Here is a 14,520-nt window from a genome sequence, read left to right on the forward strand (position 1 = left end):
TGATCCTTAGGGAAATGTTTGTCGATTAGGCTAAGGAATTTGTGTCCGATATTGGTGCTGACGTTCTTGCTAAATGGCGGGTTGCAACATCCTCATCCCAAAACAAGACACAGAAATCACACCGCATCATTCCGCCACGCCAAGCACAAAAACTCTACCGAACTTAGCAAACACATCTGGACACTCAAGAACGACAACATTGACTATTCTATTTCATGGCGCGTCTTATCATCTAACTCTCCCTACAACAGCTCCAGTAAAAGATGCAACCTCTGCCTAAAACAAAAATTCCTGATAATTTACCGACCCAACCTCTCATCACTAAATAAGCGTAACGAACTCGTATCTTCATGCCGACACAGAAACAAAGCGTTGCTACGCAACAGCTGAACTTTAAAGTTTTTAAGTTTACCGCGTATTATGTAAATTTTCCTAGTATATAAACGATAGTCACATGAAAATTCTTTCATTAAATCCCCGAAGAGTGAAGTGATTCACGAAACAGGCTTGTCGGGAAATGTAGTTGCGTCGTTTTTTCCTCTCATAATATTAATAATATATATATATATATATATATATATATATATATATATATATATATATAAGTTATCAAAGTTATTAAAAGAAGGAAAAATAATAATTGACAGTTTTTAGAGTTTGTAGCAAACAATGGCGTTAAAAAATATATATATATATATATATACATATACACATACATATATTTGTTTTAAAGAACCTTAACGATATTGTTATAAATTTCAGTTTACATAACAATCGGTCTTACTCTCCATGATTTCTTAGCAATCAGTGTTTTTCACTTTATTCACTTTATTATCAAATAGGGATATCAACCATAAGTTTAAAAGGACTGATACACTATTACGTCGATTCTTGAAAGACGAAAACGTTTTGAGTTATCTCGTCACACAAGCGGTCACGTGACTTTACATCTCAATCTTTACGGCGAAGAGTGTGTCCATCGGGAACTAAAGAGTTGCTTGATTACTTGCCCTTTGATTCCAATGTCCTGTTTGGCACTTCTCCCAATCGGCTGCTGCTCTTAATCTCTTTATTCAGTTGTCAAGCTAACACTCTTAGACTGAAACTTTTGTCCATTGTCAAAACCTACAACAAATTCACGTTGATACGCGGAGCGACTAACTCTGCGTTGCTAACGTGCAGTTTTGCTTAAGTTCTCTAGCTATTCGTATTCCATAAAATACTTCACTACACCTTAAAGGCAAAATTCTGAGATTTTTCCCTCGTTTCCATCTCACTGCCCTAAACATTAGTGGATTTTCCCAAGGTAATAAAATAAACCCAACAGCCCACCTGTCTCAACATCCACAAACCATTTATGTTTTTCTTCTGCTGTTATTTTACCAATATTAATATTCCTACAAAACGTTATTGAAGTAAACACGAGAGGAAAATTCCATATTTATCGTTTTGTCAGCCCTGGGAAATTTCTAAATGAGTTTTATTGAGGATTTTCATACTTTTCTATTAGATATAGACGAGTGTTCTTCCAATTATTACAACTGTGACGTCAACGCCGTTTGTAATAATATCATTGGGTCCCATACACGTAAATGCAAGGCTGGGTATTCAGGAAATGGGAAAACTTGCACTGGTGAGTAATCAGTATAAGCGGTTAGGAGAATGCAATCAAAAGTGATGCATTTAAAATTTCCAAGTCCGGTATAGAACATTTCGAGTTCATTGTTTGTGAACGCGTACAGGTAAATGCCGATAATTCACAAGCAATGAGTGCGTTAATATTTTTATTAATTAAACTGAATACACTGAATTTATACTGTTGAAAACACGCTGAAACACATCAACTAGCCTGACTAAAAAAATTTGAAATTCGCAACCATACCTCTCAAACACTTATTCCCCAAGCAGTTGCTTTCTTGGTGTTTTTAGGAATTACATCATCAATTAGAGAACCAATGTCTGCATCTGAGAAATCGTCAAACTTTAAGTCAGCCAAAGCCATGGTGTAATGACAATATTGCGTTGAATTTACACCACGGCTATTACAGTACAAAAATGACGACAAGGACGTTGTTTCGTCACAACCCAGTATCACGCGGCACAAATCAGCCAATCAGAAAGTCGGAATTCGTACAATGTATGAAAGTTGAATAAAAAATAGGATTAGTAAATACCACACCTCGAAGATGAATAGCAAAACTGTACATGAACAGGGACATAACTCTTGACCAGTAACTTTGTTTCGTGATTACTTTTTTATGTCTCCTTTCCCTTCTCTAGTCCCATTCATAAGAAGCCGAATAGACAGAATGGCGCGTCAAAGGTATAGTTTCCGACCATTTTTCATTATATTGAAAGAAGTAAACTTTTTTGAGGCAGCTGTGTAGTATAAACTAGAACAATTACTCACCTCGCCGGTGAAGGTGGTGGTGAATCACCTCTATTCACCTTTACCTTGGTAAATAATTGTTAATTATTCTTCTGAAATTGTTGCGTTTTTTGCTTCTTTGCCTTCTGTTTCCTTGAGAATATTAATTTGATTACTTGTTTGTTTATGTCTCTCAGATGTCGACGAGTGTACCACTGGTGCTTTTAACTGACATAGTTTTGCTTTATATACTAACATCATTGGATCCTACACGTGTTCGTGTAACCAAACGTCTACTGGAGACGGAAAGACTTGTAATCCAGTATCAGGTAAGAGGAAGGGGCGGATTTCCTAGCCTTATATTCCGCTTCCTATATCTTACAGTGGAATTCTGCCCTTTTGTGCTCCAGCTCGTTCTCATGCAGAGATTCTGCATCAGAACAACAAAAAGGAAAATTTTACATGACACACCATCAAAAAAATTTGCAATTCCATTTGGTCACAGTTTTATACGGCAGAAAGCCTCATTCGGCATGATCCACACGAGGAAATATTTTATGTTATGGTAACAGATCGCGTGCGCAAGTACTTCCTATTCCCCGAGGAGCTACTATGGTGAAAAATCCTTATGTACCGCACGGTCGTGCACCATAACACGACGTCGGGAGTTTCACTTACATTCGAAAAAATACGAAAACGGAATAATAAAGCATGTTTGTTACAGAAAATTTTTGGTCTCAGCCAATGCTTGAAAGTCATAAATTGATCGGTAAATATGTTTGTGCTTTTTATCTAATAATAATAATAATAATAATATAATAAATAATAAAGTCTTTATTCCATCATAAGATAAAACTACATATCTTATGTTACAATGAATTGAAAAAGCTACAGAAATCTACATACATATTATGAATTAAAAAGTATATCATTACAATAAATGGAGCTTAAATATCAACCTATTTACAAATGTGTTCATAAAGCGCTGTGTATTAATTTTCGGGCGCGCGCAGCCTTTTTTCCTGAGATTGTGTAGATATGTCTTTTGGACAGGAATGATATCTTTCAGGGGGTGGCAATCCGTTGATTTTAGTTTCTTCAAAATGTTTCTGTCTTGTTTGTTTAAAAGGTTCTTGATAAAAACTGGAAATGAGATAAAACCGCGTTTATGACATCGGTCTAAAAAATTTTGTACAACCGTAAGATCGGACTCAGATGCCCCATAGACTGAAAGTGCATAGCTAAAATTAGCCAAAACAATCGATATAAAAAGATGATCAATCTCTGCCTGAGAGTAATGTTCCTTTCTCAATGTTCGTAGGACGTGTAAACACTTGTTTGCTTTGACAAGCTTAGTTCTTACATGCTCATCAAATTTTCCATCACTCTGTAAAGTTACTCCTAGTAAAACGAAGCTATTACATTGGGGAATATTATTAATTGGAGAGTAGAGTACATTATGATTTTTCTTTCTAACAACCAGCTCTTTACATTTGCAAGGGTTGCAGACCATTCTATTGTCTTTACACCATGTTAAGAACTGTCCTACTAAGTCGGCAGACGGGTCACTATTCCTAGTGATAGGCGAAAGAATAGTGGAATCATCGGCATATTTAAAAAGCACAGGGCAACCATTAAAAAAAATCTCCAAATCGTTCAAAAATATATTAAAAAGATACGGTCCGCTTACACTACCTTGTGTGGTTCCTCTATTGACAAGTTTCCACTGTCCTAAAAAATTATAACTAACAACACGTTGTTGTCTTGCATAGAGGAAACTATGATACCAATTGATAATGTACGGATTTAGAGGTAGCTGTTTCAGTTTGGCAGACAAAATAGCATGGTTCACAAAATCGAAAGCCTTACTGAAGTCAATGGTAAAAATTCGCACTGCGCTATAGTCACTACTATCTAAATACTTGTATGTCTGGTGCTGGATAGCGAGCAAGGCATTTGTGCAACTACCCGCCTGTCTATATGCAAATTGGGTGTGGCTCAGGTTGCTCTCAATGACTGACTGTGCTTGTGTACGATACACGACCTTCTCAAACAACCGGGCAATAACGGGAGTAACATTAATACCACGGTAGTCTGAGTCCTCTATAGGCATGTTCACTTTGGGGAGAGGATTAACATTTGCCCTTTTCCAGGAGTCTGGCCATGTATGAGTAGACAGCGACAGATTCCAAACGTGAGTGACGATTGGTGTGAGTAGCTCAGCACAGTTTCCAGATCCAGTACGGAAGGTCGTCTGGTCCCGTTGCGGTTTTCTTTGCATGAACTAAGGTATTCCAGACACACCGCTCAGATATTTTTGGGGGCTTTACACTGTCCGGGATATCCATATCACTAGGTCTAACGTAAGTGTCATCATAGCACAGGTTGGCGAAGTAGTCGTTCAGACGAACTAGAGAGTTCTTGTCCAAATTTATCAACGATGACCTGCGACGCTGCGATAGGGCGTCCACGCCCTTCCACCACTCACCGCTACCAATGGCAGCCAGTTTTCTTCTGTTCTCGGTTATCAGCTCAGAAATGCGCTTATTAAATGAAGACAGGCGTTCCTTATTCTTTAAAGATATATGGGACTTAGTCCTCAGCATACACTTGACTAATGGGGACATCCAAACTGGGTCACGCGATGACATGCGTACAGATTTTTGCGGCATAAACTTATTCATCACTGCACAAATCTTTACCTCAAGCACCTCGACCGCCTTGTTTATGTCCACCTCATTGAGGACGTCACTCCAGTCCAGCGCAGCGAGTGCCATATAAAATGACTGTTTCCGATGTTCCCTACAGTCCCGCACAAGAACTTTTCGGCGCATAGGTTTAAGCTTTAATCCCGCCGGTAAAACAAAGCCTTCATGGTCTGTCTTAATAAGCATATGTATGGAATATGCTTGACCGAACAGATCCGCTCGGTTGGTCATACAGTTATCCAAGCACGCGTTACCCCGCGTGGGAAAATCAACCACGAAATCCCAGCCAGACAAAGCCTTAAATTCTTGCATATCCAAACGATTAACATCGCCACCACAGACAATAGCCGCTTCTGGGTGTTTGTTCAACACAAGGTCCACAAAAGATATTATATAATTAATTAAGTCGAGATCCCGGTAGCTATGCTTGGGAGGATTATACAGGCCGCAAATTAGCATAATGTGATCGGACGGCAACTGCACTGTTAAAGCAATAAATTCATATAAATTGGACCGATAGACATCCAAGGCTTTAAGACTGTCTCTCACATAGACCGCAACACCCCCTTTTTTCCTTTTGTCCAAGTCTGCCCAACCTCTGTCCCGCCTGAACACATTGTAATTTGGGATATTCACCACGGCGTCCGGCATATTAGTGGAAAGATGAGTTTCACTGACAATACACACATCAATATCCTGAGATCTCAGGTCAGCCTCAAGCGCCACAGGTGCTCGTACACGACTTTTTGTTTTCGACAAACCACAAATGTTCGTAAACAAACATTTTGGGACAGCGAGACCCTTTGATTTAGAGGTGGATGTTTTGTCGGTTGTGTTGACACGCGGAATGTTAATTAAGTTACTCCGATCCACTTTCCGACCTTCAGCCTTGGTGAAACGGCGGCCTTGCATCACCGGGATTTTCTTGGTTGAGATGGATCGTGAGATTCGAGCACTATGTTGCCCACGGTATTTCAGAATGCCGAGTGACTTGAACTGAGATAGAACGGCCGGAGATGGCTTGAAAGCTCTGTTTCGGAGAGACAAGAGTTCAGAGCATTTCAAAGACGCTGGCTTAGTTCGCATTAACATCGGGTAGTTCTTATTAACTCCTCCGAAACTCCTGTCTATCTCTGGACCCGGTTGTGACTCTACGTCCATATCTATAGTGATATCTAGCGTGATATATTTCTCCGGTACTGCAAGCAAGGTTAGACCATGGACGCCCCACAACACCACCGGCCGGCGAACTCTAAATTTAGGAGTAGTAAACTTGGATAAAATATGTTTGAAAAGCCAAGGACTTTCAGCCCCCCTATAGTGACAATTGTAGCATTCTTGGGCAGCATTCAAAACGAAAAGAACACCAAAAATGGTAAATAGGCGAAGAGCTCCAGAAAACGTGGCAGCCATGTTGGCGCCTTTACATGATTTACATTGATCTATTGTTTGCATAAACGGTTTTATATGGTCGTACACGCTCTATTACTTTATTTATTCAAATTTCAAAATCTTCATCGAAAAACCACAAGGGCCTCCTTGGCTCTTACGAGCTAGTTTTTATCCAAAGCTTAGGGTAGAAGGCTGGGATTTTAGGTGGTCACATGGTTTTCAGGTGGATCAATCGTCGCCAACACTAATGGAAAGCCGATGAAGGGGATAAGGGAGGAGGAGAGGGGGTGGGGGGCCCATAAGAATATGCAACCCCCCACCCCCTCCTCTATTTTGCAGCTATGAATAGTGGTAACAAAACATTAAGAAATGAGAAGTTTGTCATAAATGTGGCTCACATGAATAGCTGGGTTAGATACTGCTTTGTAGAACGTCGAACTCAGCCAGGTCTGATTACGCAGGTCGGTGCTGTTGAGGAGTTTTCATTACGTTTATGACCAAAACAATATCCCCGCACACTGTTAAAATTCCCGTATCATAAGAGGAGATACTGTAACAGTTGGAAAGATACATTTTTTTTGTGAGTAGACATCTCATGTAATTCACACATTTTGTATGCGCACATGGAAAACGACGATGAAGACATTAATATTTAGCCTATTCCCCTTAAATAATGAGTTGTGAGCCCTTGGGGACTGTTCCGGCATTTCATTCAAAAACCTCGCTGCTTACGTCGCGAATTTTCCTTTGGATTCAATGCATGGAATTCGCACCTATCTGGCAAAAGGTCGACGAGTGCACCCTGGTTAAGGGGGTGGAGCACTTGTTCCAGAGATTTTTCTGTTCAGATAAGCCCTTTATGATTGGTTTCTTGTCCTACCTTTACTAAAAACAAGGTAGATAAAGGAATTGTAATTTGATTATCATCATTGATGCAAACTTTTCTTTCTCTGAGAATTGCTACAAGTTAGCACTGTTGCTGCTTTTGTTGGTATTTTAACATGTCAAATTAAAACCACGAGAATATAAAACGTATTGATTGCTCATTTATTAACAATGAAAGGCTTTCATCAATATTATTTCAAATTTCTTCCTGTCTTGGATGCTAGCTAAACCTTCTTAACACAACTGTATCCAGTGCTCTTTTATTCGACAAGGAGGAGACCTTAAATCATGAATACGTGAGATTTTCTCTTATTACTTTTCGGATCAATACAAAGCTGTCAGAGCCTTCTGAAGCTGATTATTTATATCTGCTCTAAGATTTTCTTAACGAATTTAATTTAAGATATGCATAAATCTAAGCTAAGGAAAAACACTACGGTGACGACTCAGATCTCGGAGATTTCAAGGCCACTTTCATGGTTATTGCGAGGCTGAACATTGATTTTCCTTGGCAATATCACGTTGATGATTTCATTTACTTGCGAAGCTCATTTACTGCCTCTTATTTCATCTGCTGCTAGGGTAGCACCAGTGATCCTTCTTTTGAAGCGAGATCTAATCTGCATTAATAAGTTGATATCAAAACGATCTCAAGAATTGTACAACTCCATGTGCTTCGCACATATAAAACCATCGAATTTAATTCCTTATTTCAAAGCGGAAGGCCTGCCTGGTAAAAATCTAAGAAAAAATCTAAAGCTTACAAAGAGACTTCAAAATAATCTTGAACAACATACCTCTGAGTTTTTCACGCAGTGAAGGAGGAATATTAAGAAGCCCTGTGAAATCACAATGTGGGAAATCACATTAACGCCTTTAGAAGATTCAAAGCGCTTTCATTCAAGCCCCCAACCCTAAACCTCTTAGTACTGAATGTTGCTGGGCGGCAAAAATGTCCGAACCTTTACTGTTATTAATCACAAGTTCTCTACTCTGTCTCTGAATTACACAAAGTTTACCACTTAGTAAACCTTAAAAGAAGGGGTAGTACAACTCCTTGCCTTCACGCGGTATTTTTCACACATTTCAGGAGTATCGAGAGGAATATAATTAGATCAAGAAAACTTTTATCATCTCAGGTATTCGATTGTGACGCCATTAGTGTTTTCTTGTCATGTCCTAAATCGACTCCGTTTCAATAAGCAAAACTTTGACCACTGGTAAAAAATAACTAAATGTTTTGTTATATTGAGGTTTCCTTTTACCCAGGAAAACTGAATTTCTCTTTTTCACATAATTGTAAAGAGGGTCGTTGTTGTTATGGACAAATCGTACAATCATGATCTGTTTTTCCCTTTTTTCCTTTTTCAAACCTTTAATTCCCATGAGTGACTAAGACAGAATTTCTCCTTACAATATCAATACAAATCAAGAAGACAAGTGATGAGAACCAAGAAAAGTATCAATTAGGGGATTATAAGCTGATCCAATGCCAAATTCTCACAAGTAAAATCAGAAGAATTGTATAGCAGACAGTGAGGAGAATTACTAATAATATCTTGGAAGTTAAAGGGTTGAACACCGTTTACTAAATAATGTTGTAACTGTTATAAGTTCATCAGCCACGTAGGGTGAGTTTTTTTCAAGTATGTATTAATGGGATAATTTGAAAGTTATTTTTGTGTCAGGAGAGACGAATTCATAATAGATATTTGGGCCGGGTGAACTTGTACCCTGAGATGAGATGCGCTCTGAGCACTGACTTTTACCTTTGTCAAGATTCATACTTAAAACAGAAATATCTCAATCAGAGTTAAATCCACCAATCGCTCTTTTACGTTGGTTCCGTATGAGCACGGACTTCATTCACTAAAAGCTGTATTCAGTTTACCTGAGTGGAGTTGAAAATTGTGAAAATGTAGGCAAACGCTTTGTGCATGGGCGACAGAAGACCAAATAGCCACGTGATCCCTAGCAAAGGAATCATCAACACGCATGCCCTGACACCAAGTCTATAGAATCACGGAAAAATAATAAAATCAATATAATTTCCTTTTATTATTGTTGTGAGTTGGCATTATTTGTATGAGACAGCAAAGTAAGTGGATAATGACTTATATGGATCTACCACTTGCGCCACTAAAATACTTACCTCATTTGTTCACTGATTTTGTCTTTTGCATGCTGCATGTTTTTCATCTCCTTGATAACTCGTACCAGTATCAGCGTGTTTAACTGGAAGCAAAACAAAATAGAACGAAACAAAAACAATTTAACTATACAAAGGAAAGAGAAGTTTGTACTTGAGCTAAGTTCTCCTATCGGCCTTATTGGATGTTCTTTAAAAGTTTAACCCTTCCCCCCCTCATCATTCCATTCGCCAAACAACACAAAACAACAACCCGGGAGAGACTCGAGTCAGGACCCAACCTGAAAATCTTGCGTGGTAACCGCTGACGGCATCTCCCGAAATAAAGGCCACCTCAAGAAAAATGTGTATTTCGTACATATTTTATATTTCGTTGAAAACTATTGAACAGAGTCAACGAGGTTAAAAAAAAGCGGCAAGCGAAAGAAATGCTCACGATGCAATGATAACTAAAGGCAAAGCGTGAAAGAGGGAAACGAAAAAAATATAAGAATTCAACTTACCAACTCGATCAGTACAACGAATACAACAAATATCCAGATCATGCCATTAGAGGATGACATCCAGCAGCTGAATAAAAATCAAGTATCTGACACTTTTAATACATTATCAGTTAATTAATTTTTTTTTGCGAATGCATGTACGCAGTACCCTCCATGTTAGGTTTGATGACAAGTAATACAAAAGAACATAGAAATAACAAAACAACAAAAACAACAACAACAGCAGCATCAAACCAATCAATTAAACCAAAAACAATAACAATAATAACAAAAACAATAGACAAAAACGGAAAAACAAAGCCAAGAAAAATACAACATTAAATGAGGATTCGCGACAGGGAAATCACACGAGAAAAAAATCATTCACTTCTTACAAATTTGCACTGATATAGCTTTTAATCCCCGGTCCGGTTCCTGCTGCAATGCCCAACGATATGGAAACAACGACGGCGGGTAGACCTGTGGATTCGAAATTCGAAGTGACAACAGAGTCAAATGATGATGATGTCTAAGACGATGATCGTGTTCGCAATGTTCATGGTAAGTCATGTTTTACTTTTCCAAAGATTATCAAAGAGAGAATGGGTTTCTAATTCATAGTTACCCCATGAAAATCCATGTGAAACCTTCATCTTATCGTCGATGTTGTAAACTTTTACAACAAACAGGTAGAGATAAACTCCCTCGATCAACATCCAGCAGAAAGCGGCCATTAGGAAATATTGCACAAAAGCTGCTACTGTAACACAGGCGGACTGCACAAGAATAAAAACGTTGAGTTAAGATTTGCATCAGTGTCATTAAGATTTAACAAAGAAGATTCTTCTCTTCTCGTTTGATACAATATCTCACCTTGTTCTCGACAGCACCACTTCCAGTTGGGAAGATAATTTGACCTGCACCAAGTGAAGCGACTAGACTCACTCGAATCTGAGATAAAGGTCCACTCATGTCTCTGATCAAAAATAAACAACTGATTTTATTCTAAATCAGTTCCATTCTCATTTATACAAAGCCTGGTTATATTTTTGATTCGACTTGGCTGCTTAAATGAATCTAAACTTCACACATTTAAACTGATATAATTTCTTGTTGGTCTATATTCTGAGCTTGCTTTAGAATTCTTGGGTGGAACTATATTATGTACTTACGTAAGAACAGCATAACTGGTGATTGTTAAAGATATTCCAACCAGAGAGAAAGACAAGCCCACATATGTAAGAATTTCCAGCGCTTTCTCGTCAGTCTTAAGAATGAATAGAAAAACGGCGATTCAATATTAGTAACGGAAGAGGGCTACACACCATCTACTTGGATTGTGGACATGTAGGAAAAAGTGCCACGTCAATGTTGTCTAGTCTTAGTTCCTTCTGAAATCAATGCATGTGTGTTTAGCGATATTCCTACCTTAGTTAAAACGTTACCGCTGGTTCCTCTGTCAAACTGCATAAGAACTGCAAAGTGAGTCAAATGATTGCAGCTGCACTCGGTGTGAGATTCGTTCCTCGATGTTAGGAGGCACCCTTGTCCTGACCAACTAGAATGACAGCAGAAAACAGTCAGAAGAGCAGTATTTAGATTCGAAATGAACAAAACAACTGCCAGCTGCCAGCTTTATAGACCGCTGAGCATGCGGAAGCTGAGAAGGAGGAAAAGAAGGAGTAAAAGGTGACCACACAATGTGATGTACCAGTGCACAAAAGCAAAGTTCTTTAGCAAATTGATAATTTGACGTGAACGATGTCATCAATTCATCCAGAGCTGTTTACCTGTTTTTTGAAGTATTCCAAAACACGCAGCTTCTCTTCGGTGCATCCTAAAACCGTAAAGTACCGTTATTATTACGTAGTGCAGCGACTAGCTGGCTGATGAGGAGGTGGGAGTGCTCTTGCCGGAATCATGACAGGACGGAAAATGCGTGCACTGTAAGTACCTCCCGTTTTCCGTCCTGTCATGTTTCAGACCCCTCCTTATCACTTTGGATACATGTAAAGAATTGTTTACAAGATTTCTAGTCTAGTTCCTCTCGCTTTAAAGAAACTCCTTGAAAAAGAAATAGGATCTTGACGTGATACGATGATGATATTAATAACAATAGAAATTATAATAATAAAGATAATAGTGATGATGATGATAATAATATTCATGGAAATAATGATAATAATAATACTATTAATAATAATAACATTAATAACAATAATAATAATATTATTAAGAAGAAGAAGAAACAAATTAAATCAAATCAAAACAAAAGATAAGTTACGAATTTTCTTTCTTAATAAATTGTAACTTACCAGTAGGTTTTTAAATTTTAATGTTACATTTTTCCTGAAAGTGTTGTTCCTCGACCATATCGTTGCAGACAAGATATTACTGTTGAATTCCCAAAAGACAAATAAAAAAGAAAACAAACAGACCGACAAAAGACAAAAAGATAAGTTAATAAAAAGATAGCAAAACATGATCAACACGAAAGAAACTAAAAAAAAAAGAGGAATTCAAATTTAGGTCGAGTAAATTCTTCTTATTAAAATGCCCTATGTAAGTTATTAGCGCACCAAAACAGATTTATTTGAGATGAAATATACTCTATGCAATACTAAGTTTTAGCAAACCTGATTTTAGTGACAGGAGCAGAGTCGGTCTGGCCTGTTAGGAATACTTCATGGAGATCTTTGTAAATGACACAAAGTACAACTGATCCTAAGATGTAATGATGGAAACGATTTCCTAATTTGATAATGCTACGAGAATGTCGAGAAAAAAACATAAGTTGTCACAGTTTAAAAACCCTGCGAGTTTATTAGTGTGTTTCATTGGCATGCCCAACTTGTAATAAGAATAAAATATTTCGACCAAAGGAGACATAAACAGGTAAAAGAAAACCAAAACAACTGGATTAAGATATTAGCGATTCAGTTTGAATGTTCGTTATAAATTGAAACCCAGCCCCCCTTTGACCAATAACACTGATAATCGCTAAAATGATTTGAATAATGCGGCAAAAATATATTATTTTCTATGCTTTAAAAAAAAAAAGAGTAAAGATTAGCTTTCTAACCGTTATCCAAGCCTGTAACAGGGACACTGACGTAGTTTTCTCCTTTATCATCCACAAGTTCTACTCTCGTCTCATTTTCGTGGAAAATCTTCCTGACCAAAATATCTAATTGCAAAACAGCGACTTATACTAAGTGAGGGCCAAAATAAATGCAGATGCTTTCATAGTAGTCACAAGTTATCGTCCTCAAAAGTTTTAGTAAATGCGAGTAGTTTGCATGGATCATCAGTCAAAGGAGCGTTCTCCATTCAATTGTCAGATAAAGTGCTGGTGATCATTTTTAAATCAAAAAACAAATCACTGCGATGAATTAAAATGATTTCTTATTTTTATTTTTTCAATTTATTTATTCATTCCATTCATTTTTTTTCACTCTTTTATGACCGATTCATAACTATGACGATATTAAAGAGCACATGTAAAATAAAAAGAATTCTTGGAATTGGAGATAACTGACAAGCGATAGGACTTTGCTGTTATAAAACTGCAAAAAAGAGGTAGAAGACATTTCATATGTCGCGAAAATGAGTCGATAAAGGGTTGCTACAGACAAAGTTTACCCCCAGAACGTCGAAAAACTAGTAGCGTTTGGCAAATTTTTTCTAAAATCTGCCACGAATGATGCATGTATTTATGAACTCTGAAATAGGAATCATAAAAACTTCCAAATCAGCTTTTAAGATCTACTTACCTGCATGTTCACCACGGATGTCAATCTTAGGTACGGTTTGATTAAGGTGATTTTGAGCATAATTCCCAAAGAACTCCTCCAAATCAGTAACAGTGAAGAAAGCGCGTTCCATATTTTCCTTAGTTACTTTATTTACAGAAGAGTTGGTCACTTCTTTTAGGATGTTGTTAACAACTTTCTTGACTGGGAACTGAGAAAGAATTAATAAATTCATGGGTTTCACAGTCTGTGGAAAATTGAGCTTTCTTTAACCAAGGCGCCAGCAATAACTTAAGTGGAGTTTAATTTCCCGACCTCTTGATCGAACTCCTCTATTTACACCTCATTACCAGGAATTTCTAGGTAAAGTATTACGAACATAATACATCAAGAATGGAACAACTGATTAAAACATTAGAAACAACATAGGGAATGCAAATAGCATAAGAAATACTGATAGCATAAGAAAGAACGTACTCGCGATTACATTTCGAGCTTTGCATGATTCGCGCGAAAGTCGAACTTATATCGATAACTATATGCGGACTCGGGTTGGGGGGGGGATCTGTTTGTACACTCTTTAAAGGGTGGAATTAAAGGACCAATAACTATAGAGACTAAAAATGTTGCAAGAAAATCAAATACACCTACCTCGCTTGATGGTGTTAGCTTAATGGCAGGAAAATTCAGTGTCAGACACTGTTTCACTTTGATTCTGCCCAAATACGACGAGTCGGTTGTATTTGTCAATATAATCGAAAACTGCATGCGAGTTTTTTCGTTT

General features: G+C 37.7%; 2 protein-coding genes and 1 pseudogene across 3 annotated transcripts in view; 1 reads left to right on the forward strand and 2 right to left on the reverse strand.

Annotated features, from left to right (window-relative positions):
• The first annotated feature begins 1,473 nt into the window (after window positions 1-1,473).
• Window positions 1,474-14,520, forward strand: part of LOC149051612 (uncharacterized) — a 418,635-nt pseudogene continuing 405,588 nt past the window's right edge. The window contains exons 1-2 of the transcript XR_016189166.1: window positions 1,474-1,633; window positions 2,566-2,697. The product of XR_016189166.1 is annotated as an uncharacterized LOC149051612 (transcript). The remainder of the gene's footprint in view (window positions 1,634-2,565; window positions 2,698-14,520) is intronic.
• Window positions 7,481-10,693, reverse strand: LOC149051613 (adhesion G protein-coupled receptor D1-like). Its single transcript, XM_089186043.1, has 5 exons — window positions 10,006-10,693; window positions 9,506-9,588; window positions 9,245-9,365; window positions 8,151-8,192; window positions 7,481-7,973 (listed from the first exon to the last, which is right to left on the reverse strand). Exons 1-5 carry the CDS (start codon window positions 10,063-10,065, stop codon window positions 7,902-7,904), a joined length of 378 nt encoding a protein of 125 aa, XP_089042169.1. The 5' UTR covers window positions 10,066-10,693; the 3' UTR covers window positions 7,481-7,901.
• On the reverse strand, window positions 11,990-14,516 carry LOC149051614 (uncharacterized). The gene is made up of 3 exons (XM_089185972.1): window positions 14,388-14,516; window positions 13,758-13,947; window positions 11,990-13,171 (listed from the first exon to the last, which is right to left on the reverse strand). The coding sequence occupies exons 1-3, from the start codon at window positions 14,502-14,504 to the stop codon at window positions 13,062-13,064; spliced, it is 417 nt and encodes a 138-aa protein (XP_089042098.1). The 5' UTR covers window positions 14,505-14,516; the 3' UTR covers window positions 11,990-13,061.

The sequence above is a fragment of the Pocillopora damicornis genome, chromosome 1 (genome assembly GCF_964200805.1).
Source record: "Pocillopora damicornis chromosome 1, jaPocDami1.2, whole genome shotgun sequence".
Taxonomy (NCBI): Eukaryota; Metazoa; Cnidaria; class Anthozoa; order Scleractinia; family Pocilloporidae; genus Pocillopora; species Pocillopora damicornis.

Coding starts and splice junctions, on each gene's coding strand:
- LOC149051613 (XM_089186043.1), bottom strand. CDS start 10,065: ATGTCATCCTCTAATGGCATGATCTGGATATTTGTTGTATTCGTTGTA. Junction 9,366..9,505: donor AAAATCAGTGAACAAATGAG/GTAAGTATTTTA, acceptor GTGATTCTATAG/ACTTGGTGTCAGGGCATGCG. Junction 7,974..8,150: donor ACTGCGTGAAAAACTCAGAG/GTATGTTGTTCA, acceptor TTATTAATGCAG/ATTAGATCTCGCTTCAAAAG.
- LOC149051614 (XM_089185972.1), bottom strand. CDS start 14,504: ATGCAGTTTTCGATTATATTGACAAATACAACCGACTCGTCGTATTTG. Junction 13,948..14,387: donor AGCTAACACCATCAAGCGAG/GTAGGTGTATTT, acceptor ATTCTTTCTCAG/TTCCCAGTCAAGAAAGTTGT. Junction 13,172..13,757: donor CATCCGTGGTGAACATGCAG/GTAAGTAGATCT, acceptor TTTTGCAATTAG/ATATTTTGGTCAGGAAGATT.